We start from the raw sequence: 25,598 nt of genomic DNA, 5'->3' as shown, positions 1-25,598 counted from the left end.
TAGCCAGGAGACAGTGTGCTTTGTCTCTGGTCTCATACACAATTATTTTTCAGGACTAGTAGTGTCTTCTCCACTTTATTAACGAGGAGCGTACGTAATTGCTTCCTCACTCCAATAACCACCCTGTGAAATGTCTTGGAGCCAGAGCATCTGTGATTCTCCTTTACATCTTTCAACTGTGCTTAGTTACAAATGCACTAAAACTCTTTCCTTTTTGGCAGCTGCTGCAACTGCAATCAAGCAGCCTCCAATTGCAGCCTTAAAAGTATCCCACTGTATTGCATATTGTGCGATCGTTCATCATATATTCATCTATGGCTCTGGAAACAACTACCCTAAGAGCTGTATCCTGAAGGAAATGTATGTCTAGCTTCTCTCTATCGCAGAGTTGTTGAATGTGTGCCACACTGATGTGAGTAGGTTTAATAGCCATTAGAATTAAAATAATTAAAGTATAAGGCGCACATAAAATTGAATATAAATCTATCCTCCAGTAAATATGAATCCCGAAAATACGAATCTGAATAAGCCATCCTATAGCTCTGACACCTAACAGAACAAGCATTGGCAAAGCCAATAGGTCTCGCTTTTGGGACCTTATAAGTATTTAGTTATGCAGCACAATATCCTTGGTGCAACATCAACCGTTGCATGGCTAAACACTTATAAGGTCCCAAAGGCGAGACCTATTGGCTATGCCAATGCTTGTTTATGTTGGCCAATGGCTTCAATATGCCTAAATACAAAAGTAAGAAAATGGTGCCTGGGCATCACTAATCAACACAAAATGTATCTTCAATATTGTTAGCAGATTTTTTTTTTTTTAAACTATCGAGTCGATTGAGGACCTTGTCATAGAAGAAGATAGCAAACTATGTGGGATAGCCCATTATATTTAAGCATGGCAAAGGTAAATCAGAAGTGTGACTGACATACAAGGAGAACCTTTTACTGCATGTGACAGGCAACAGAGTTGTGCAGTGCACCAGCAGCTGAGATGGGGCTCCTACCTGAAGGTATCCTGAACACTAGCAACAGAGCTGTGCAATACTGGAGTATGGGCAAGTGTTCATACTTGTTTGCTAAGTCACCCTAAATCATATTTTCAAGACCTGTTTATTTACCTAACCTGCTTGATTCTGATACGGTAGTCTCACTTTCAACATTATACGTATGAGATTAAAAAAACTGCAAAGGGTTGTAGGTTAAAAGTGCCTCCGCTGGACAGACTATTGGGTGACTATGGTTGTATTAATGTGCAACCGACTGCTGGTTGCTCAGTGCTGACTCAAGCTAGCGATGTCACCTTGTTACATGGTATCAAGATAACATATTACAAGGACTGGGCTTCGGTGGTAGTATTCATTGCCCCCAAGCTAGTTATACAATAAACTGAATGGTAGGAACCCAAGACTGCAAATCTCCCTACATATTAAACCATCGAAGAAACACTCAGGAATGAAGGCTTGGTTGGTTCCTGACGGTTGTGAATACGGTGGAAACCCTGTATCTGTCAACTTTACAGTTGAAGTGAATCCAGAAATTTAAAGAAAGTCATCATCTCCTTAAAGCGACTGAAAAAAAGGTATTACAGAGTGTGGAAAGTTTGCAGACTGGCAACCCTTTTGCTTATTATGAGGGTGAAGACAATGAGGCTGAATTTAAAGGTGTCTAACCCAACCACCGCCTGATAGAAAACCAGTTATGGAAAATCGGGCTGTAAAGTGAAAGCAAAATAACCCATTGCACAAATCTGTCCACAAAGGTCACGCAATGGAAAAAGAACAGAATAAGTTCATTATTTGAAAGAAAAAGAACTCACTGTGCACATTTTTGACAAGAAGGTGACTTGGGTTGTCACTTTGTCAACATTTTAGGATCATAGCTTATACTTTTGGGTCAAGGCCAATAAAACATCACATACAGGGTTCCGTGCACTGAACCGCTGTGAATAAAATCTCAAGAGTTTAAATAAAGAATCATTAATGAAAATGCAGGTGTCAAACATCTATGCTTGGAAATTTCACAAAATGAAGTTATATCATAGAAAGAACGGTGAAACCTGCGAAGAAAATTCAAAGAATCATCATAACATGTGTAGAACAGCTTACTGAAAGTAATTTAAAAATTAAAAGTAAGCATCAAAACATAACATTTTCAACGAGTTGTATCAAATATAATTAACAACACGAATTAATAGTAATTAATTGCACTAGGGCAACTCACGCAAAGCACATTAAAAAACATATGCACAACCATATGCACAACATTAAATAATTAAATTATTCAGAATCAGAGTCCGATGAGTGACTACTTAGTTGAGAGGAAACATGCATGAACGCAAGTACAGTACATATTGTAAATGTTCCAGAAAAAATAAAATAAGAAAAGTAGTCACCGTTGTAATAGGACCAGGAAAACCGAACCTTGTAGGCAGATGAGGCAGAGAAAAGCAGCATGCAGGAGAACATGTCAGCAGAATATCGTGGTCATGCTTAAGAAATGAAGTAGACACACTGGTCACAAGGACATGAAACAGTACCTTTGTTTCCTTAGGAAACCGCCAATGTAGAGTCTCTCCAGGAATATAAAGAAAGGGCTCCACATCATAAATAAAAAAAAACAATGCCACCTGCTGCATGATGACGACGTTCAGAATTGGCAAGTAAAAACGTGGTTGGCAAAGAATGTGTAGAGCACACCGAATATTAGCCGCTCCAGGCAAACACAAGATGGCGGCACATAGGGCACGCCGAGCCGGGTGGCTCACCGCAACGCTGTGCTTCAAAACGTCTAACCAGGCAAGTAGGATTGTGAGAAGGCACTCGTCACAAGGATGAGATGTCGGCATATCCGAAGAACTCGAAACGGGTAAGTGGGAGCGCGCTGTGCTCATGCGCTAGTGAGATATTTGAAAAACAGGCAGCGGTTTAACTGCCAAGGTGCAATAAAAGGTATTAACGCAAATTTAGAATTAAATATAAATAAAGTACTCACGAGCAACCCATCAAATAAAAATCCAGAAAGGCTTTGGCATTATATATATATATATATATATATATATAGTTCACTCTGTTACCTAGTTGCGCCGCTAAGTAAATCTTCTCACAAAGAGGGGTTACGAACACTTGTCACAGAGTTTTAAGTTTGCAAGTCGCATTTAAAAACACTGCCAAAGATCGCAAATCGTCAGAAAAGGTGATGTGGCCATCAGCATTGGAGATAAAGTAGAACGAGAGAGCCGCGTGGCCGTGAAAGTGATGCGGCCGTGAAAGTGATCGCGCTCTGTGGTGGGGGAGGGGCGGAGCGAGGCGCTTGGGAGAGCAAGCAAGAGGAAAGCCAGATGGCGCCTGATCGCGAGAAAAGTCAGATGGCGGCTGTGCACATGCCCGTGCGCATAACTGCAAGCTTAAGGCCACAAGCAAAAGCTTGTGGTCGGATTTCTGAAGCCCACTCACTAAATGTCTCGCCAGGCCAGCGTATGCGCTGGCTCAGGCGAGACCTAAAAAACCAATGTCAGATTTCGGGACGCATTTGAGAGATAAGACCAAAGAAATTCCACACCCTGATCTTCAAGAAGATGGTATAGCTTGAATAGTTATGATGCAAATTTAAAATACAAAGCTATGAGACATAAGGACCAATGAACACCTAATGATGTTGACACTGCGTGCATTGTGGAAAATACAGAAAAGAACACTAAAAGCGGGTGTGGTGCTACCTGTTCAGTACTGGAAAATATTCTGTATGCAGCACCCTGCATAGTAATGTACTGAATGCCTAAAATGTACAAACAGCATTCAAATAAAGCGCAAGAACATCAATAATCAATCCCTTCATGAATCACTTTAATGTTTCCTTTGATGTGCACGAGTTTTCAAATTTAAGGAAAAAGAATGTCACTAAAGTGAGCGGTTTTTATTTCATCAACATCAGTAAAAACAATAAAAAAAAAAAAAGGCTACCTTAGAAAGGAATCACACAAACGTAATTAAGTTCACACATGATCACATTCTTCTACATCAAGGTACATGGCACACATGGATTATTAAATGTTTTTTCGCAGAAAAAATACACAAAGTAATTTATTTGCAATTGGAACAAAAAGATGTGACAAATGGCACTTTGTATGCAGAAACCACTTCTGAACATATTTAGGAACATGGTCACAGCTTACTTACTGCTACTATTAAAATAAACATGCCAAACAATGGATGGTTATTGGAGTATACCTGCCGCAGTGAACAACAACAGCCACCAGGTCATACATGCGATCCAAATTAACAGCGTCGCTGGATGTGTTGAAAAGCCGCAGTTCCAATGGAAATACCACACGGTAAGAGAGCTTGGTGTACCGGTGCAGCTGCTCCATGTACTTAAACCTCTTCAGATGTAGTGCAAGTATCATTGGTAACTTTTTTACACGCATTCTGAGGAATCATTAAAACTCAATGTTATTATTGTCTTCAATGCATTAAAAGGAATTCTGTACATTATAAACCTTATCTTCAAGTATAACATTTATATTCCCTTAAGTTTCTGGACCTTGTCATTACAAGGCATGCAGCAATTCTGAGAAATGCACCCTTACCAACTCTAATTGGCATCGCTCTTAAATACCAATCAGCAATGTCTGTTCAACTCGAAGGAAAGCAGTGCAATGAGTTATTTATCCCTCACCCTCATCTTCAGTTTTCAAGCTTTTTTCCTAGACTACTTTATTCGTACTAATGCCCTAGGTGTGGATTATGTTTGAATTTCGAGGATTGATTCACTAAAAAAAACACTCAGAGATTAGTTGTGCTTTACACCGGATTTAACTGGGAATTTTCAGAATTAGGACATGCTTACTTACAGTCAAACTAATTTTCAGTGAAAATGCATGTTTTGTTTGTGATCATTCATGAGTAAGTTGGACCTATGTCTTCTGTCAAACACAATTACTCACAAAAAAGGTTTATAAACAAGGTACTAGGTTTTATGCACTGTATTTTTCACAGATTACAATAAGACTTTTTTTCACGATCATCATAAATATAAGATAGAAAAATAGCTCAAATATGCTACATGAGTCATAAATATAAGATAAGAATAAAGTTAAGATTTAGTGAACACAAGATCCTAACAGTGTATAGGCATGGCTAAAAAATGTCAATAATTGCATAATAAAACAATTATTTTTTAGTATAAAATAATACTTAACAGCAGTAGGGTACATCTTATTTTTGCATCTTTAAAAATCATATGTAAGCATAGTTTCCATACAAAAGTTTTAGGTACTTGCACAGTGTATGCCTAAGCGTTTCCATTTTATACCCACAGAGTAGGCATGCAGTTTTTCTTTGGAATACTCGATTCCAAGTTCCCTCTGATTCATAAATAGGAATATAAATCATTGGTTTGTGTACTGAAGGAGTATAAATTGTGGTGCATTTTGCAGACCGCTAACTCTTCTAGTTTAACCTATGGGTTCCTGGACATAAAACAGCAATATAAATTGGAGCAGGTGTTGGATTTTATTCAACCGCAAACAGCAAAAAAACAGTTTTTGCTATTTAGATATGGGACGCTGTCGCTCCATGCACTAACCAACAAATGGACAGGCGCTACCACACACCTTTGCCCGGGGTGCCTAGAAGAGGAGGAAACTGTAATTCATGTGTTGTTCTTCTGCTTGGCATATAAGTGGGCAAGGTTAAAGTGGGTTACTCAACTGTGTAGGAACCTAGGTATTAGAAATTATAAGGAATCCTACAGGGTTTTAAAATCTGATACTAACCCGGTTTTTGTTGTTGCAATTTCTAAGTTTCTTTTTGCAATGTGGTGTAAGCGGAGGTACCTATGGAAAAATCGATGTGAGAATTAGTAATACCCGCTCCCACTTGACAACTATTGTGACCCTAGTTTTGGCAAAAACCTAGCCTGTAAGCATAGATACTTTATCAAACAACTGATATGAGATCTATTAAGACCTGCTTTTAATTGGCTGCTATTGTGACTTAGGTTTTATAAAAAAACATAGGCTGTGAATTTCCTTTTAACTTTTTTAGTTTAATTTATATTTTTAATGATTGGGTTGCACTGATTATATTTCCCATAGTGATGATTATCATTTTATTCCCGTTTCCCAATGAGTGATTATTACTGCTATCTATGCTTGTACTATTTTATAATAAGTGGTTCTTACGACATTGAATTCTTTCTCAATATTAATTTTAAGTGGTTGTGTATATGTATGTACTTTTATGGCCGTAATAGCTGAAATAAAGTTTCATGAATGAATGAATATAAAACAGCCTAAACCTTAAAATATTTCAGTGTAAGCTGACCTGGCAGACTGGACCCGATGTTATCTGGATATAGAAAGGCAAATGTTTCTATAACTAGCTCCATGTGTTTGTGTTTCTTCAGCGTTACCAGGCCATTCTCCCTCTGCCTGCTAAGTACAGCACTTCTCAAGATACTTTTACGAGTCATGATTAACATCGCTAACAACTCCAAGTCAGGTAAATTGTGCATGTCTAAGACTTTATAGGATGATGTAACATTAATATCCATATCCTTATATGAAGTTCTTTTAAGTTCCGAATAAATTAGGTATTTTAAGGTGGAGGTTTTCACCCCCGCACAGTCACATAGATAATTCCGAAAATTTTATATGAAAATACGTGAACTGTTTTAATGTCACAAATATTGATAATAAAAAAATGTAGATCACCCTCTTCGATTTCCCTTTAATTTTGGTGCGCTTAATTTTGAGTTTTGCAGCTCAGTTTGTCTGTAGTAGATACTGTGACCAACTCTGTAAATCCCCGCTCATCTAAGAGGTACGGAACATGGTCTAAACTCCTCTACTGCGTTCAACATTGTCAGTGGACTGCTCGTTTATATTTAACATTTCGTAGATTTGCAGCTAGTTTGGACATATAAAACCATGCACAGACAATTGGTAAAATGATTATTTATACATACAACAATGGTCATTTTAGAGGGCTAAGAAAGAGAGGGGAGAATAAAACTCATGCAGCAATCAATTTGAGAAACGTGAGAGAAGTGACCGTAACTTTTTGTTCAGCCATCGACACCTTCCTTAAGAGACATGGGTACAATAAGCTCAAACTGAGCACATTTTTATCCTGACTTTTGAAAGTGATGCGATTAAGTTCCACAAGACCTTCGTAGAGTAAGGTTATATGCTATGCTTATATGCAACAAGCAAAACATGCTGTGATTTGTTTGGGGGGGGGGTAAAACACAATTGCACCCCTTATTGTAACATCCTTTGTAAACTGATAATGGCCTTTGATCAGTCTATGCCCTGGGAGACTGTTCCACAAAATATACTGCCCTCATGTAAAAAGCAAGTCTCTTGTGAATGAAAGATAATCGTAAACACAAAAGCAGTCTCAGGGTGTGTGTGTGTGTGTTGGGGGGGTGGAGGGTGGGGGGGGTTGAAGGGGTTATAGCATTAACATTTGAAATTCAGAAAAGGAGGAGCTAGGTGATGTGATGGCCGGTGCCAGGGAACACAGACGCGAACGTCCTGAGGAACCAGGAGTCAGTATAAAGAGATCACAATCAGGGGCTGTGGAGCGAGCAGGAAAATTGATAACATGTTGAGTCCTCTAGACCCTGGTGAGAAAATAAGTCAGACAACTAAAAACATAAAATGTCTCTACGAGAGTTGCAGCGTGGAGCATTGCATTGACCCTTAGTATCCTAGTGGTAATGGGATGGAAAGATGTAAATATACGTAACGACCTCCACTTCAGGTGGAACGAGATTGCATCTATTGTGTTACATCCAACAAGGAAAGCTACGAGGTCACTGTTTATTAATCTCCAATAATAATTCCTGTTGCTCTGTTCTTATTGTATATGAGTGAAACCGAGGACTGGTTCAGAACAGACAAGAGATGTAGATTAACATCACAAAGAAAACAACTTTTGATGGGCACCACATTGTATGGAGTTAATGGGTACAAGGCAACTTCCTGATAATAACAAAGAACATACAACCCACTGCGTGACAACACTAAATAACAAGCATTGGCATGGCTAATAGTTCTCGCCTTTCGGATCTTTTAAGTGTTTAGCTAGAGCAATTGCACATAAATAACGAAATGAAATTGCTGCATTTTACCGTAACACAGTTAGGCAGAGGGAACCAGGAAATGACGCCACACATTGCACACCGCTACAGCCTACAGAGTTGTGTATTTTGTAAACTGATTCCAGTGAGGGTGGCATACAGAAAGGGGCGTGGCTGCCTTTAAAGTTAAAGCGCAGCCTGGGAGCGTTTTAACAAAACAAAAAAATGAACGTGTTAAAATAAATACGTCGAGCCGCTATAACGAAAAGCGACGTCCGCCATTAAAATAAAAGTGCGGCATGGGGGCGTATAAAAATACTTTAGTAATGTAACTACGGCAAGGGCGCCCACAGCGCTTCCCAGACCGAGGATGCACTGATTGTCCATCATGCACCCTCTGCAGCAGGGTGGCAGGTGAAGAGAATATGCAACAAAACAGGAAATGACATCAATCTGAAAAGCAATAAAGAGATCCCTGCGAAATCCAGGAAGGCAGCTATTTTGAGCCGCATTATACGCCTTTATAGAAAGTAACCTGGGCCCTCACATTAACGCTTTATCACCACACGCCACTAATTTATACAGCTACCCAAATGACAGCACTCACGGGCACGTGATGGGGAAGAATAGAGAGAGAGGACATGCTCATTTTAAAGTCTCTTTCCTTCTCCCTTCTTCTCGAGCTTTAAATATCACAGGGTTTCGTTTGCCTCACCCGAGCACTGCAAGATATTTCAAGGAAAAGGGAGGGAGGCTGCAGAGGGGCTTCTGCAGACCATTAGAGTGAAGGAGCTCTGACAGGTATGGAACGGACTGTGTCACGTGCTCGCGCCACAAAGCATTCCGAAGCGCGTGACAATGTCTGCGGTCCCTTTACACAAGCAGCTCCCCACCCCCGGTGTCTGCTGCCAGGTGCCCCGGAAGGTGTGCACCCTGGGCTGTGCAGGTAAGAGAGCAGCGCACCCGTCCCCACCCCCCCCCCACACACACACACACACACTTTTAATGTGTCCTCGGATAACCCTGCTCTTACGGATTGTACATTTAGTCTCAGATCCGCCCAGCTCACAAAAAAATATATATATAACAATAGAAATGTGAATTCTGGGGTGTGATGGACGCATGTTGTAGATTATTTATTCAGACATTTGTTGCCCGGATTTTATTGAGTTTCTCTCTCCTGGTTTGAAAACTAAAAACATCAAGTGCATTGTTCTGTGCTTGTTTAAAGCTTGTGAGAGATTTATTACAGAGGCGCAGCGTGACATCGCTCGATCGGAAATGCCATTTTTTTACGTCTATAAATTAATCAACTCTATAAATACTCGATAGACTGTAATCAGTTGCTTGTATTAAATGTTTATTTCAGAAAAATAATCTGGTCCAGGTAACACGTCGTGCTGCTTGGGTTAACTAATGTGCAATAGCTATTGTCCTTCCGGAGCTGCGGAGCACCACAAAAAAGGAATGTATCCATCTGTGATCCCTAAAGATAATGAAGGCGTCAGTGTCCTTCTGGGGCTGAGGAGCACCAGAAACAAGCATTGGCATAGCCAATAGGTCTCGCCTTTGGGACCTTATAAGTGCTTAGCCATGCAACCGTTGATGTTGTTGCACCAAGGATATTGTGCTGCTTAACTAAATACTTATAAGGTCCCAAAAGCGAGACCTGTTGGTTATGCCAATGCTTGTTGGAATAGAAATATGTCAGAAAAATATGGCATTTGCAACTAATGTGTTTCTTTCTTTTTTGGATCCATTTCACGGGGGAACAAATAAAGGAAAGAGGATAAGAGCTGTTTGTTGAAGCCATGGTTTTTAGCACGTGAGCAGGAGCGAGAAAGAAAGAAAGAGAGAAAGTGAGAAAGAAAGTGAGAAAGAGAGTGAGAGAGAGAGGAGGGAGAGAGAGAGAGAGTGCGAGGTGGAGAGAGAGAGAGAGAGAGCTAGGGAGAGAGAGAGAGAGAGAGAGAGAGAGAATGAGAATGGCTGTGAGCCGCCGAGCAGACGGAACCCTGTAGGGAGGTGGGAGATGCTATGGTGAGGGGTTGAGTTTATCATATTTAGAAGGGGGACCCTACACTGTGGTGAGAAAGATTAATCCATGCGATCGGTTGGTTTTATTGCGATTGGACCAAAGACGAGCCACCGTAAACGTTTTCCACTGTACACATCAACAAGGTACGGTGGTACTTCCAGAAATAGTGCACTTTCCCACCGGGGAAATTAATGTTGTTCAAAGAAAGACGAGAAAAACAAAGCAGCACTTTACTAGAAAAACTCTTATAAGTGGCACTAGTGTGAGTTTGTGAATAAAACCAACCTGCTCTCTTTGCCACCACTCTGTCTTGCTTTATTTAGTGTTTTTCGTATTTTAAACCTTTTTTTTTCTCTCCTGTGCTGAGGTCGCACTTTCAAATAGAAAAATATCTGACAAAGACGACATTTGCAGCCTAAGTGTTGTTTTTTGAATACATTTCACATCGCAACAAATGAAGGAGAGGAAAGAGGGGGTAGGAGTCATAGTTTTCAACTAGTGAAGAGGAGCGAGACAGAAAGAGAGGGATAACAGAAAGAGAGAGGGGTGGAGGGCAGCAGCAGAGCAGGAGAAGTGAATACTGTTCAAAGAACTTTGCAAAGTAGTGCTAATGTTTTTGGTTGTGAATAAAACCAATCTGGCCAATTTTCGTGTTTTGAACCATTTTTTTTTCTCCTCTCTATTCCGAGGCTCCACTTTGGAATAGAAAACATCTCAGAAAAAGACAACATTTGCAGCCAAAGTCTGTGTTTCTTTTTTGGATCCAGTTCACAGGGGTACAGATCGAGGAAAGAGAGGGTAAGAGCCGTTTGTTGGATTCATGGTGTTCAGCAAGTGAGCCAGAGAGCAAACCTAATGCCGTCAGATGTCCTCGTTGTAAAATGTAAGCGCGGCGAGTTGCCGCTTCGGAACTGGAGCTCATGTGAGGAGCTCTAATACCTTCCGTGGGTGTTTGTGCTACAACTATAAAATAAATAACAGCAAATCGGTGCCCCCGTTAGCATGCGTAGATACTGAAACGCTCCCAACTGTGCACCCCGAATTGCAAAGTAAAATGAAACACTCCTTGATATTAGTGCACAGAGCAGTCGCGCTGAATATAAAACAAATGTCCTTGTTGTAAATGTTAGCACAGTGAGCTGACATTTTTAGAACTGGTGTGTAGTAAAGTGCTCCGTTAACTTCCGGTCGTAAAGGTTGTGCCATATGAGGCAACTGGCAGGGTAAAGGATAAAAATTAAAGGATAAATAATAAAGGACTGGAAGCCAGGTAACATGTATTTGTTACTCAGTATAGTGCCAAAAATGGAATACTGCGTTATTTCCAAGTGTTGAACAGAGGAGGGCCATATTCTCGAGTGAGTTGCAAAAGCTTAAAAAAAGGCCTTTCTATCGAATGGAGTGCAACTTCGCATTTGTAAGATTTAAACCTGTCAACGAGAAACTCAAGCCGATTTTCAAACCCGCAAGACAATTAAGTCTTGTAAAATGCTCAAAGCAGGGCTTCTGTGTTGCAGCTGACAGATAAACGGGCCGGATTTAGATAGACAAACTTTAAAGATACGTGTTTGGCTCCTCAAAATGTCACCGAGATTTGGTCACATAACAAGATGTGTTGTATACATCGCTTTACCGAGCACACACTGTATTAGATCCAAAAAGGGAAAAGATGTTTTAATCTAATGGAAGAATAAGTGATACAATATGTAAGGCGCAATTGCCTCTCCGCATTAGTGGAGGATTAGGTATCACTCGGCAAAGAGGAGACCGAAGCATGCTTTTAAGCCCGTGAGCCAGATATGGTTATGTAAGCACACGGGCGAGGCTTGCTGGTTGGGGTTATACATCTAAGCGCAGACTAAGGGGCAGTGAGTAACGAGAAGGGAGGGGGGAATGCCAGCAACAAAGGAGCCCGCGAAAGTGAAAGTGATCGTGATTACGATCGCTACAGAGGAAAGACACATGGTGCTGCGCGCGTGCACGTTTACGTGCACTGTAGCTTTAGGCCACGGCAGCACTTTGAAAAGCCCAGATATAACATGTCTCTTCGAGCCTTTGGCTCGCGAGACCTAAAAAGGAATTTGTCCATCTGTGATCCCGAAGGATAATAAAGGCGTCAGGGTCCTTCCGGGGCTGCGGAGCACAATATAAATAAACAAGCAGCTCAATAGGAGTAGTTAGGGCGGGCATCAAGAGAAAAGCGGAGACAAGGAGGCACTGCAGCTGCTGCCCTGCGCACAGCTGCTCGCTTCCACAAGCAAAACGCTGAGGGAGTGAACATTTGCAAAAGAGGTGGGCCATGCACCCACCTTTAGCCATTTGCAGGCTACGATGACAAAATGACACAGGTAAAAACCAACCCAATGCGTGAAAGAGTCAGACACACACAGAGTAGTTTAGAGTGCTTACAAAAAGCCTTGCAGAGTAGCGCATGCGTGCAGGCTCAGGCTCGACCTAAAAAGACATAATGCTCAGCAAGATATCTTGAGTGCCAAAAAAGGGCCAAAAGATTGGGTATTACCATCAAATTGCCATTTGCAACTATGCACACTTCACCTAGTAGGAATGGTGGAACAGATTTATATAAGCATAGTTTTATATATAGGAATATATATAACACAGAACCTGGCTACAAAGAAACAGGGTGCTGTAGTCAATGGGTGTGGAGGAGAGGAACACAAAAGAGGGGAATGAGACAATACGCTGGCCAGGGAGGTAGTATTGCTAGTTGAAGGCCAACATTCAAAGGCATAACCATGCTTGAACATGAGAGTCTTTAGTTCCTAACTGAAGAGCATGAGTGAGAGAGCTAAGCAGAACTTGATTGGTATGTTTCAGATCTCAGGAGAATTAGAAAAAAGAACCAACATGTTGTTTTCTCCATGTAATGAATGTTCCACACGTAGTTGGAGAAATAAGATGTATTGTAGATTTTAACCCTAGCACAGAAGGGAATGAGGCAGCCCAGTATACATCCTCTAACTGCTCTGGTGCTACTCTCACTACCTCTTCCTCTTGATGCACAAGATGTCACGCTGTACGCCCACCCAGTCCTCCATAATTATTTCTCTCATGACAGTTGAGCATTTTTCGCTCGTTGTAGGCCATTCTTTATCACCCTTTTGAAGCGCTCAACAGCACCATTTCCGGCAGGGTGATACACTGAGGTGATTTTATGTACTATGCCATTTCTACACGAATACTCTTTAAAGATCTCTCCAGTGAATTGGGGACCATTGTCTGTAATAATGCATTAAGGTAAGCCTTCGCTCAACATTATCCGGTCCAGAAAACTCACAACAGCATTAGAATCAACTTTTGATACAACTTCTATTTCTGGACATGTGGCAAAATTATCAAAACAAACAATTTGTATCTGGGCACCATGCCATCCTAAATGGGACACCCTATATCGAAACTGACCCTTTCCCATGGCATATCTGGAGACTCAATGGGAATCAGTGGCGGATTAAAGAGGACGAACGTTTTCTCTGAGTCACTGCCCAACTCGCATTCTCTTACTTTCCTTTCTACCACCACATCAGTCCCCGGCCACCAATATAATTCTTTCACTCTGCTATTCGTTTTCGTGATGCCCAACCGCCCCTCATGACATATGTCCAATACTTTGTCTCTGAGTGCGCTAGGGACAATTGTTCTTCCTTTACATACCATTTTACCATCCTCAGACAGCTTGTATCTCGACTCCCAAACGACACGTGTATCTTCATCCATTTCGCTCTTATTAGAGCAGCCATCACGTATACACTTCCACACCTTTTATAGCACCACATCTTTCTCCAAAGCATCCTTTCATTCCTTTTTAGAGACATCATTATATTCATTTTAATGTCAGCCAGACAGCTTTCCTCATCATCTTCAGCTTCCACAGACTTTCCACCTGTGACCTTATCAGAACTGGGTAACCGGATAAGAAAGTCCGCGATTCTGTTCTTACCCCCAGGCACATAACTTGCATAATAACTGTAATCCAACAATTTTATGGACATGCGAGCTAGGCATGGAGATGCATTGAACAAACCTTTCCTCTGTCTTGAAAGGCTTGAACCACAGTATCTATATGTTCACCCTGTTAGACTTGTCCTTGTAACGGCCAGTGCAAGCGTTTTTGTTCTAGGGTCGCTTGTCGACAAGATTATAACAAATGTTCCACACGTAGTTGTGCAAATTCGATTTATTGTAGATTTCAACCCTAGCACAGAAGGGAGGGAGGCAGCTCGGTATACATCCTTCCAGGGCCGGACTGGGAAATGAAAGCAGCCCTGGCAAATTTTTCCAAACCAGCCCCCATCCAGTCGTAGCGACCGAGCGCAGCGAGCGAGCCCGACCGCTACTAGGGAGGTTTGGGGGGGTTCTCCCCAAGAAAATTTAGGAAAAAGACAGACCAAAATGGTGAATTTTACAGCACATTTTTCATTACATATTCAATTGTATCGACTTTAAAAGCACAGTAAATAGTAGATGATGACCTTAAAGAACATCAGGTTACCCACCCAGTCATCTGTACCCATAGACATTCTTTCAGAGAGCACCAAAAATAGACACAAGTAGTGAATCAGAGAGAACAAAGTAAAAGTGAGACCAGCCCCCACATGGTGTGTAGCGAGCAAGCGCAGTGAGCAACAACTACTAGGGGGAGTTTAGGGGGTTGTCCCACAAAGAAAATTTGAGACAGAAAGGCCAAAACGAAGCATTTTTCAGCACATTTTTTATTACATATTAGATTGTATTAACTTTTAAAGCATAGTAAGTGATTACTTTATGGAACACCAGGATACCCAGTCATAAATCACAGACATTCCTACAGAGAACACTAAAAAATTAAATGTTGAGCACGAAACATGAATTTAAATATAACCAATTTATTCTTCATATAAAATAGCATAAAGTCATTTAAAAACGCACTTAACTTCAAACAATTGTGCAAAAGTTAATAGTAAAAAGTGTACAAGACAATGTGTACTTCAACCCTTGTGGTACCAACACTTTTGTAAAGAGCTGCTACTCTTTAGTGCGACCGAAAGTAACACTTCTAAAGAGGACTGATTTTCTTTCTTGATGCAGCATGTCACTGCCAGGGTGTAATAACAGTGATAGGTCAGTGACTGCACTTCTGAGGTGAATGCAGCAATATGGGACAATGAACACCCACTTTATTTACTTTAAACATTTGGTAACCTGTTTGCAGCAATGCTGTGTGTGGGCTGAGGCATTTTTTGTTTGCTTTTTTATAAAGAATGACTGATATTTGTAGCAGTCTGGTGCAACTGCAAAATTTGGGTGCCCTTTGGGGTGAGTTGTTCTGCCATAAGGGTGCACTCACTGAATAGTTCTTGAAAAGGGAAGTGTCTGAATTTCTCAGTTCATTGAGGAAAAAAGGCCCATAATAATAATAATTTTTAAAAAAAAGTAACAGAAGACCAGTTAGGTTTCCCTTGAGTGAGGCAAGATACTTTTTGCCAATTAGTTTTGCTGTGTATGTATTCTCTAATGAGTTCTAGAAAAGGCCCGAGTGATGCTTTAGCCGAAATATAACGAAGGCTCCCAGTCTCCTCCTGCCCCCTGCTCACCACATGCCCTCGAGGTCCTCCAGGATTCCAGGTTGATGCATGTAGCATGTTTCGACCTCTGAGGGGTGGTGATGCTCATGGCTGGCTAAGTTACATGGAAGATCGGGGTCCGGGATAGCCGCTCCCCGAGTCATCAAACAGAGCCTGCCTGGCCTAGAGCCTGAGGCCAGCCACCACCTCGCTCCGCCCCTGCTCACAACAAACAAAACCACTATGCTGGGGAACCGGGCCGGGGCCTAGCCCTGCTGCCCCTTGACCCTTTAGGACCCTTTTGCTCCCTTTTGCTTTTAATTCATTTCTCTGGCCTGATCGCAACGCCCCCATACAGTGCCGCCCAGCGCCACATAATACATCATCTGCTGCATAATTGGACGATTTTAACAAATAAATTGTTTATACCTCAAACGTATCAGAAGTTACTAAGAAATGTGACTTGTGCTGCTTTGAAGTGGAGGGCCCCATGAAAAGATTGACTGGTCACCTTTCTCACTGCTGCAGTTGTATGTTCCGCTGGTACTAATAGTTAAAGATCTTTGCAGAGGCTGTTAGCATGTGTGAAAATGTCAAAATAATAAAGTATCAGAAAATGTACAGCACCACTTATACCCATGTAGGTGTCAGAGCGCTTTACATCACACATATTACACAGAGACAATCAATCATACGTGTGTAAATCACTGTATAGGAAATGTTACATAAGAAAAAGGACTACAAGGTGTAGGAGTCACATGACAACCATACTGGTAAACATCATAGCTTAATAGTGATTGGTCTGGAGAAACACAAACTCAGAATTTAAAACGTAATACCATGGTTGGGGGTTCTCTTTAATAATCAGAATTGATTTCTACCCAAATGAACCATTTTTTCTAACATTAGGATAATGGAAGACTGGGGAAAAAACCATAACAATCTAATTTATACCTTGCAGTTTGCATGCAGCTCTTACATGACAGTTAATAGCTCACTGTTCTATGTTAGGATTTAAACTTATTAACTGCAAGTAACAATAGGGCCTCTCTGGCAAAAGCAGGAACCCACTGACCTATTTACATTATGCAAAAACAACAATTGATGAACAGAATGCAGAACAATGTCAGGCATTCACCCCAGTACAGAGATCTGGGCCTAAATCCATTGTTTTTTTGCTCACCATGCCATTCCAGTTTGAACCCAGCCATATGCAAATTAGTCTTGACCCTGTGCCCAATGGGAACAGTACAGCCCGAACTGCCAGGCCAGGTCCTCCCTGAACTGGAAACAAGCATCCTAGGACCAGTTTCATTTGTTGCAGTTACACTATTTACATTATGTGCACTTTGTGATCTGTATGGTACATGTTCTTAGCAGCAGGCACATTAACCCTCTTTCCATGAGTCAAAACGTCCACTAGACTAAACACCTTCTGTCTCTACTGAGAACATGAATCACTGGAGTTATCATGACATTTTTATTGTTGACGAAAATTGTTGGAGGCCAGGAAGGAGGCAGCAAGTGCTTTTAAAACCATATTATACTTGCAAAACGCCCCCACCTGAAGTCAGCGCCAGGCGCGGTCTGTGCAGGTAAGAGCGGTGGGTGGTGGGGCCGGGTAAAGGGGGCTTTTGAGAGACAATGCAGAGGGAAATTAATTATTTATTTAATTTTCCCTCTGCATCATCCCTCGAAATCCCCTCTTACCTGGCCCCTCTGCCCCACTGCTGTTACCTGCACGGACCGTGGCTGGTCAGCGCCTGGTGCGGTCGCACTGCCCTAGAGCCACCCTGCTCAAGGGTCCTGTGACCTCAGTGACAGAGTCACTGTTGCTCTTGGCTGTGCTGCTTCATAGGCCTGCCTGCAAGACTGAAAGTGAACTTCAGAATAAATTGTGGCGGACAGGCCTTCTAGGTTAACCCACACTTGCCACTGTTAGGGTCCTCCTGCTGGTGCTAAGACACCGGGCCTTCTATGGTCTTGTGGGGCCTTCTAAGGTCTAGCATGGGAATGTGCTCCCTTAGGAGAGTGGTCTGGCGGACTGGTCATGAAGGCTGAACCTGGTACTCCAGTTCCAAATTCAGCAGCTCTGACAATAGTGCCCCCTCCTCTCCCCCACTGAACACCATACTGCCCCACTGAGAGAAACTTGCACTGCACTGACCCGCTATAAACACCTAGATGTGACTCAATTCAAATCACGCACTAGACAAGAGCAATATGCTGCCTAAAAAAAAGTTAACAACATCCTAGAAAAAGCAAACTCTCATAGGGAATGCAAGATTTAGTAAACTATGTGAAATGTAACTAGGAACAACATGGTTACCTTTTTCTTTTTACACTCATTATTCAGAAATTAGATTTTGCCTGAAAAGTTAAGGCCAGACTACAGGGCCGGAAGGGACCCGTTTCAGTGCCCATGCTTATATCCTTACAAAACATAAGCAGTATGGTTTAAAAAGACCACGTTCGTGAACATAAAGCCGCTGTACATATTTTGTTTTCCAATTCCAATTCACCGTTCAAGCAGGTATTTCGGTGCCTCCAGAAATTGTGCACTTTCCCACCCAGGCTAAGCAATGTTGAGAGATGAGAAAACAAAAGTAGCGCTTCCCTGGCATACACTGTAAAGTGGCGCTAATGGGTTTAGGTGTGAATAAATCAATCTGGCAACCTTGCAACCACCCTGTCTTGCTTTAGTTTGTTAGTTAGTTATTTTTCATATTCTGAATATTTTATTTCTCTCCACTCCGAGGCTGCACACTTAGAAATTGAAAAATATCAGAAAAAGGGACGTTTCCAGCAAACATGTTTTCATAGCTGCCAAGGTTTCAGATTGCTATGTGTGACATTTTCATAATTTCAGTGAAATTATGAGTGACATTTCAATGACTATGAGTGACACTGTTTCGCGGCGGGCAAAATCAAGTAATGAAGATTAGGGAAACAGATAAATATCAGAAATTACACCCATTTGAGCAACAAGAAACGCTAACAAGGTCTTAAAACTGCAGCAAAGCACCAGAAATGGAAGGGCACTAACCGGAGACATTTTCCCCTGAAATAAAACCAAACACATACGTCCATGGAAAAAGCAAAATATCAGAACTTACGCCCTTAAAAACAGTAATAAGCTTTGGAAAGACTTTCAAGCTGCTGCAGAGCCCCTGAATTGCAAACTTACTAACCTACTGCCCCTTTCTAAGATGAATGTTACAGGAAGGGGACCTGCTAGCAAAAGGCTTGTGTTTTAAGACTTCATGGGATATAAATTGCACACAGATGATCAATCATGGTAATTAAGAAATTATTTTTAGAACCATTAAATGTGAACTGTAATTAGTCCAAGCATGTTTTTATTTTTAAGGGACCATTTCTCCCTTTTCCGTCTTCATACTGCTTTTCAAAAAAAGGTTTTTGGTTTGTCATTTATAAAACCAGAAGGGTTCAGGTCTTACAAGCAAAATTCTGCTTAGGTCGCATGTGGAGTGCAGGGCACGTGCACACTCCGGTACGGATGACAGCACTAGGTCAGGTGTAACATGAAAACGAAGTACAAAACTCCCAAGATCGCTTTTAGGTGACCTCAAGACGCCACAATGTACTAAAGAAACAGCCCATGGGAAATAAAATGCAATCGTTAAGACAAAAACACAGTCATGTAGATAGGAACCGGAGTATGTGCAAAATAAGAGGGGTTCGGTTTAAAATACACTTGTGTCACTGCTAAACAATTCCCAAGCAGGCCTCTGCAACAGGTTATGAAATAATTGCATAACATTATAAGGTGAATGCAGAGCCCGCACACTGCCCAGTGCCCAGATGAACAGAAGGGCCCCTGCACACATTTGTTTTCAGAATTTGCTGTCACGGAGAGCTACGAGCTACTATATAGAAACTGAACACGTGAGCTGTGCTGAATTAAGTTCGCTAGAAGAAACCAAGAGAACCCGTTTACTAAATAGATTAATTCAGTCTAAAAACAAAGCTACATTGGCACAACTTAGGTTAATAGCTTAGAGTAGACAATTGTGACAATTTAGGCCTCTGTCTTTACAACAATGGAATAAGACACCTACACTGTATTCGCATGTCTTGTAAAAAAAAAAAAAACAACTCTGCCACACACGCTAGTTACATGTTGATAGAGAGCGCACGACGGGAACGTTGTACCACACATAAATCAAGGACAATTTGCAATTAAAGAAATTTTTACTTTTTAAGGAATGCTACAAATTGAAGACATTTTGCATTCTTATTGAACGATGCCACTCGTGTAAGCAAAAACATAGCTGGGACTGCACAGCAGAGGGTTTCGCTGTGAATAAGCAGCACAACCTTTACTATGTAGTCCAAAAAACTCAGGTCACAGACTGGCACTGAAATTATTAGACCCGGAACCACTGGCAGCGCGCTAGCACTATTAATAAAATGTAAAGTACACTTTGTAGAAAACTGATACCTCACTGAGGCGCAACTTACTATGTGAGTTGACTCGAGGAGCGGTAATTGTACGGGCCGGACCTCGCCGCAATGACTACCTCTGCAATAAACATCGGCATAATTGTGTCGCTCGAAGCAGCTGCACAGGAGGGGCTGGTGTGCTTCTAGGCTGCTGAGGAGCAACTCCAGAGGCCGCCGCCGGTCAGGACCCTCAAGTGTTTGACGGAGATAATAAAATACCCACGGCACAGAACTCTGTCATGGCGCCACTCCCATTACCACCCCTGTAGCCTGCCACTAGTTTATTGAGATTGCAGTCAGTCTGTTCACCACTTGTGCTGCAGCATCAGGAACCAACAGCCATGATTAATCACGCTGGTGCCCTCGTCGGGTAAATCTGTTACAACGCCACGACTGTGCCGGGGAGCTCAGAAAGACATGCGATTGCGAAAGGTTTATTTTTTTGCAAAAGTGCGCATGCGTGATGAAATACGCATACGCCTGATGCGTGAAACTTGCCAGGACTGTTATTTCTTTTTTGGATCAATTTCACAGAGAAGCAAAAAAACGAAAGGAGCAAAGAAAAGGTAATGCCTGGCTGTTCGTAATGACTGTCTCTCTCTGACACACGCAGGGGTCGGTTCCACACGGCCAAATCGGCCCCAGCAATAGAACCGGCCCCCTGTCACAAAACCGGCCCCCCACCCCCTCCAGCCTACCGGGGGATTGCCCGGTGCCCGGACATACCAGTCCGGCCCTGCATCCTTCAAACGCTCCGGTCCTCCTCTCACTACCTCCTCAGGTATTCAGGTTCCATCATTGTCATCGCATTCAAATGGTTCCAGTGACAAAACACATTCCAGTAACCCTTACATCACGACATTCAATACCAACAAGGTGACCAAACCCGGCTGCCATGAGGGTCTAGAAGATTTGGTGATCCAATTACTGTTTTCAGCTGTTCCAAGTAGCTTTATCAAGCAATTTGGCAGTGTAAACATAACTGGTGTCGAACCAAGTGTTCCAATTCTCATGTCTGACTGAAGTCAATGTAAGACTCACTGATAGTGGTATATAAGCCAGAAGGTCCTATGCGCGAGTAATGTTCAACTGGATTCTACTGGTAGTTTAATTTAGAGGGAAGATGAGGTTTTGTCTCGAGGTCATGCAACATTAGTATTATGTGCGAATTGGCGGGTTTATGTGCGCCTTTGAAAACATGCTACCATACAGTGTATTTTAAGAGTCTAGCCTGGAGAGCGGATACAAAACCTTGGTGGTCCACAAAGCCCCAGGTGTCACAATCTAACCTTCTTATGCAAGGACTCAACATTGAATTAGAAAGCCAGTTGGACTGCAACCCTAACACAAACCTACTGAGCAATCCTGTGCAGGCAGTGTTTTCAGGTTACTTTAAGCCAGTCTAGATGAGTTCTGCGACACAGTGGCAATGCAACAATCTTTCATTCATGAATAACACACTCAAAGGCGTTATGTTATGCTATGTGCTTTTGTAAAGGACATGACCACTCATGAGGGTACCCTGACGCTAAGTCGGTTTGTGTGTCTAGCCCTGCCTATGGTAGTTTGGTTAATTAAAAAAGCCAGGTCTTCAGCTTCTTGCACAATTCAAGAAGAGGGGAGAAGGCTCTGATGCAGAGCAGGAAGCTATTCCATGCTTTAGGAGCAATGTAAGAGAACACCCGTCCTACTGATCTGGTTCTGTCAACGTGTGGAATGTGTGCAAGTTGGAGTCCTGTTGAATGGAAGTGTCAGGGTGGTTGGTGGTAGGAAATGCGACTGGGGCCCGAGTGTGTGTAGTGCCTTAAATGTATGTGTGAGGAGTTTGAATTGAGCGTCTTTGTGTATCAAGAGCCAGTGGAGGAATATTAACTAACAACAACAAGAATGGTAGTGCTAATAAGAATAACTACTTACATAATGCATACCACAAGCTGAATTGTCTTTAGGTGTTGAAATGATCATGAAGCATTTTATCAACCTTGAGAATGAGAGATGGGTCGTTTTTAGCAGACTTTGTTCAATTTTAGTGGCTTCCATATGGTGCTGTATCTAATCATATATTTACATGTTTTTACTCTGCTTGCAGAAAAGGTACCTCTACCACTGGAAGACTTGAGGTTTCTGCTGAACAGTCAACAGAAAATTGCAATGCCAGCATTCTCATAAAATATTCTGCTGCATGCAGCAGTCAAAATGGCATGCACCACAATGTATATATATTTCTAAAGCGCTCGAACGCCGAGGCGTCTTGGCGCTGAAAGGTGCTGTAGCAGGGGGAAGGCGGAGTATGACGGCCTATGTCATTGCAAAGAGCCTGGTTTTTAAATGTTTTCTAAAAATCTAAAGGTTGGGTTGGAGCCTCATAGATGGGGCAGCTTGTTCCAGAGTCTGGCTGCACAGTATGTAATTGTGCGGCCACCCCAGCCTTCTCTTTTAATCTTTGGTACTCTGACCAAGCCTTGAGTGGCTGAACTTAGGTCACGCAAAGGAGCATATGATATAAAAAACATTTCAAGACCTTCAGCTGCTCCACCATAGATTGCCTTATGCACATATGTGAGTGCTTTAAAATCTATGCGTTGTTTTATAGGCAGCCAATGTAGGGAACGTATCCCGTCCGAAGTGGATTGTCCTTTGTGTAGGCCCAGAGTCAATAAAATATTAACAACATGTCATCACAATAGATCAGTCATACGAGGAGTCACCGAGAAATCTATACAGATTACATGACTTCGGTATTTCTTCAAATAATTTCTAGCACTGTAACAAAAGAGGCAGTATTTTCCAAATTACAGTTGAAGCGAGTGACATAACTTCCGCACTGGAGATGTTTTATTTTTCTCAATATGAGTGGTTGTCTTATTCACATGACAGGTTCCCTCACCAAATTAAAACTTTATCACATATGGTTAGAGAGTAGTTGGACTTTCTGGTTCTCCAAAGCATGGGGGCAATTTTCATTTTTTTTAGATTCATGAGCTATTGTAGGGACGGAAACTCCTCTTCACAGCTTTGTAGAGCTATCCTGTCCTGCCATGTGTCTTGTTCCTGTGTAGTTTCCGTGTTTATCATTTTTAGGTTGAAGTCTACCTAAAGACATCTAGAAGACATTTAAACGCTTCCTTGGGAATGCATTCTGCCCACTGCTTACCATTGGCTTTGTGTCGCTTTATTTGTTTTAGGATGTCCAGCTTGAGTTAGTCCTCCCGTGGATATAGCCTATTTACTGTATTCTTCCATGAGTGCTCATTTGCTGTAAACAGACCTTTAAATATTGTTCTTATCGGGTCACATTTCCTGTCTTTTCAATGACAGAGATCAAAGGCTCGGTCTTCCGAGGGAGCTTGGTGTTTATTGTTCTTTCTCTGACTTCAAAGTGAGATAATTATGTGAAGCTTGCTCTGAATGAAAAGGCTTTTTTCTAGCACACAAAGTATAAATATCTGTAAATTACCTGTGCATAAATTTCAGAATATATCAGAATTAGGAAAGTACCTATGAAGGAATTTTTTTTATAATTCTATAATTTGGTGAAAACAAATATTTTAATACCATCAAAACAAACCAATACACTAGGTGATGACATTTCCACACATTATCGTTTGCGCGCTGTGGGATTTCTGATCGGCTAGGGCAAGCGCCTAAACCAGGCAGAAACCACTACTCTAGTTAGGGCAAGGGAGTTACACACTGAAGATAACCCCTGCTCACCCCCTTGGTAGCTTGGCACGAGAAGTCAGGTTTATTATCAGGCAATGTGTAAAGCGTTTGCGCAACACACTCACACAGCAGCGACACACTAGGCACACCACAAAATACACTCCACACAAGATTATGTAAAAATAGCCTTTGTATTACTCATAAAACACATTGGAACGCAGTCACATATATACACAGTGCCACCTGGCAATAGGTATTACTTTACAGGGGATTATATACATTACAATGCCAATCGGGCCACTGTCATCACCATTAGAACACACAAGTAGTGAAAATCACAACCAGTAACTACTGCCAACATTGCATGTAGCATAAATACATAATGGATCACATCTTAGGCATGCATTCTAAATTACCAGTGCAGCAAAGCAACACTCATGAGGTGCACGGTTAGAAATGGGGGTCTCTAGTTGGCAAGGGCTCGCACCTTTGTCCAAATAGGGACCCTTCTTCCTAGTCAGGATAAGGGAGTTACACTCCCAAAATAACCCCTGCTCACCCCCTTGGTAGCTTGGCACGAGCAGCCTGGCTTATCTTAGAGGCAGTGTGTAAAGCATTTACACATAACCCACAGTAATACAGTGTAAGCACTACAAAAGGACACCACACCAGTTTAGAAAAATAGCCAATATTTTTATATACCAGACCAAAAACGATAAAAAAAAATCCACAATACAGTACCTAAAAATCTACAGTTGTCAGAATAAGCTTTAAAAACAGTTCCTTGATGTCGATAGCTCCATCCGGGGCTTTCACGGCGTCGTGAGCAAACATATCCAAACTGTCATGGCTGACCACGGCGTCGCGGGCCAGCTACGGTGTTGGGAAGACCCGCAAACAGTACCTTTTAGAAATGCAGGGCGCCGCCGACCTCTTCATTGAGTTTCCGAAAACACGGCGTCCACAGGCGTCGGTTCCGGAGGTCGGTGCAGGAGTCGCCGGAGCCCTCGAAGTAACACGCGTTGCAGGTCCGATCTCCTCTCTGTTGGGATCAGGAGCGCTGGCGTAGGCAGGCGTCGGGTGTTGCGGTGTGAAGTGCAGCGGTGCAGTGCGGTCCCTCCGGCGGCTCAGTGGCGGCGTCAGATGGCGTCGTCAGTGAGACCAGGGTCGCGGTGCGAGATGAAGGCGGTGCTCGTCACGGTGCACGCAGCGGTGTCGTCGTTGCTGAGGCGTTGTCGTCGGTTGACGAACTGGAGTCAATGGAGCTGACGTAGGTAGGCCATGGCTGCGGTGCGAGATGAGGGCGGTGCGTCGTGTAACTTTACGAGCGGTGCCCTCAACCCACGGTGCAAGCAGCGGCGTCGATCTCGGCGTGGTGCGGCGGCATCGGGGAGGCCAAGGCGTCGTCGTGAAGCGAGGCGGTGAGGAGTAAGATGCCCACACGGTGCGAGCAGCGGCTCGGTGGCGGCGTCGGTGAGACCAGGGTCGCGGTGCGGCATTGCGGTGGTGCCCTCTGCGGTGTCAAGGCATCGTCGTGAGTCAAACATATGCATCCAATAAAAGTAAATCGCTTCAACTAACACTTGAGTGTACACCCGGCCAATAGTAAAATAACCATCATATTTGTGGAGGGACTGAATGGACAACAGGTGAAGGAGTGACAACAGAGAATAAAATAAGCTATGAAAGGAAGAAAATGTAGAAGAAATGCTATTGACTTTTATATAGAAAGCAGTGGAAGACAGACCTATTAACAGTGAGTTATCAATAATGGATCAAGC

General features: G+C 42.4%; 1 protein-coding gene across 1 annotated transcript in view; it reads right to left on the bottom strand.

The window, feature by feature from the left end:
- Positions 1 to 25,598, bottom strand: part of USP46 (ubiquitin specific peptidase 46) — a 182,157-nt gene that overhangs the window by 27,477 nt on the left and 129,082 nt on the right. Inside the window, exon 7 of the mRNA XM_085642106.1 lies at positions 4,233 to 4,430. Within this exon, the coding sequence (XP_085498232.1) occupies positions 4,233 to 4,430 (198 nt within the window). The remainder of the gene's footprint in view (positions 1 to 4,232; positions 4,431 to 25,598) is intronic.

The sequence above is a fragment of the Triturus cristatus genome, chromosome 2_2 (assembly GCF_964204655.1).
Source record: "Triturus cristatus chromosome 2_2, aTriCri1.1, whole genome shotgun sequence".
Taxonomy (NCBI): domain Eukaryota; kingdom Metazoa; phylum Chordata; class Amphibia; order Caudata; family Salamandridae; genus Triturus; species Triturus cristatus.
The sequence above is the reverse complement of the archived record's forward strand: the minus strand, read 5'-3'. Positions and strand labels throughout refer to the sequence as shown.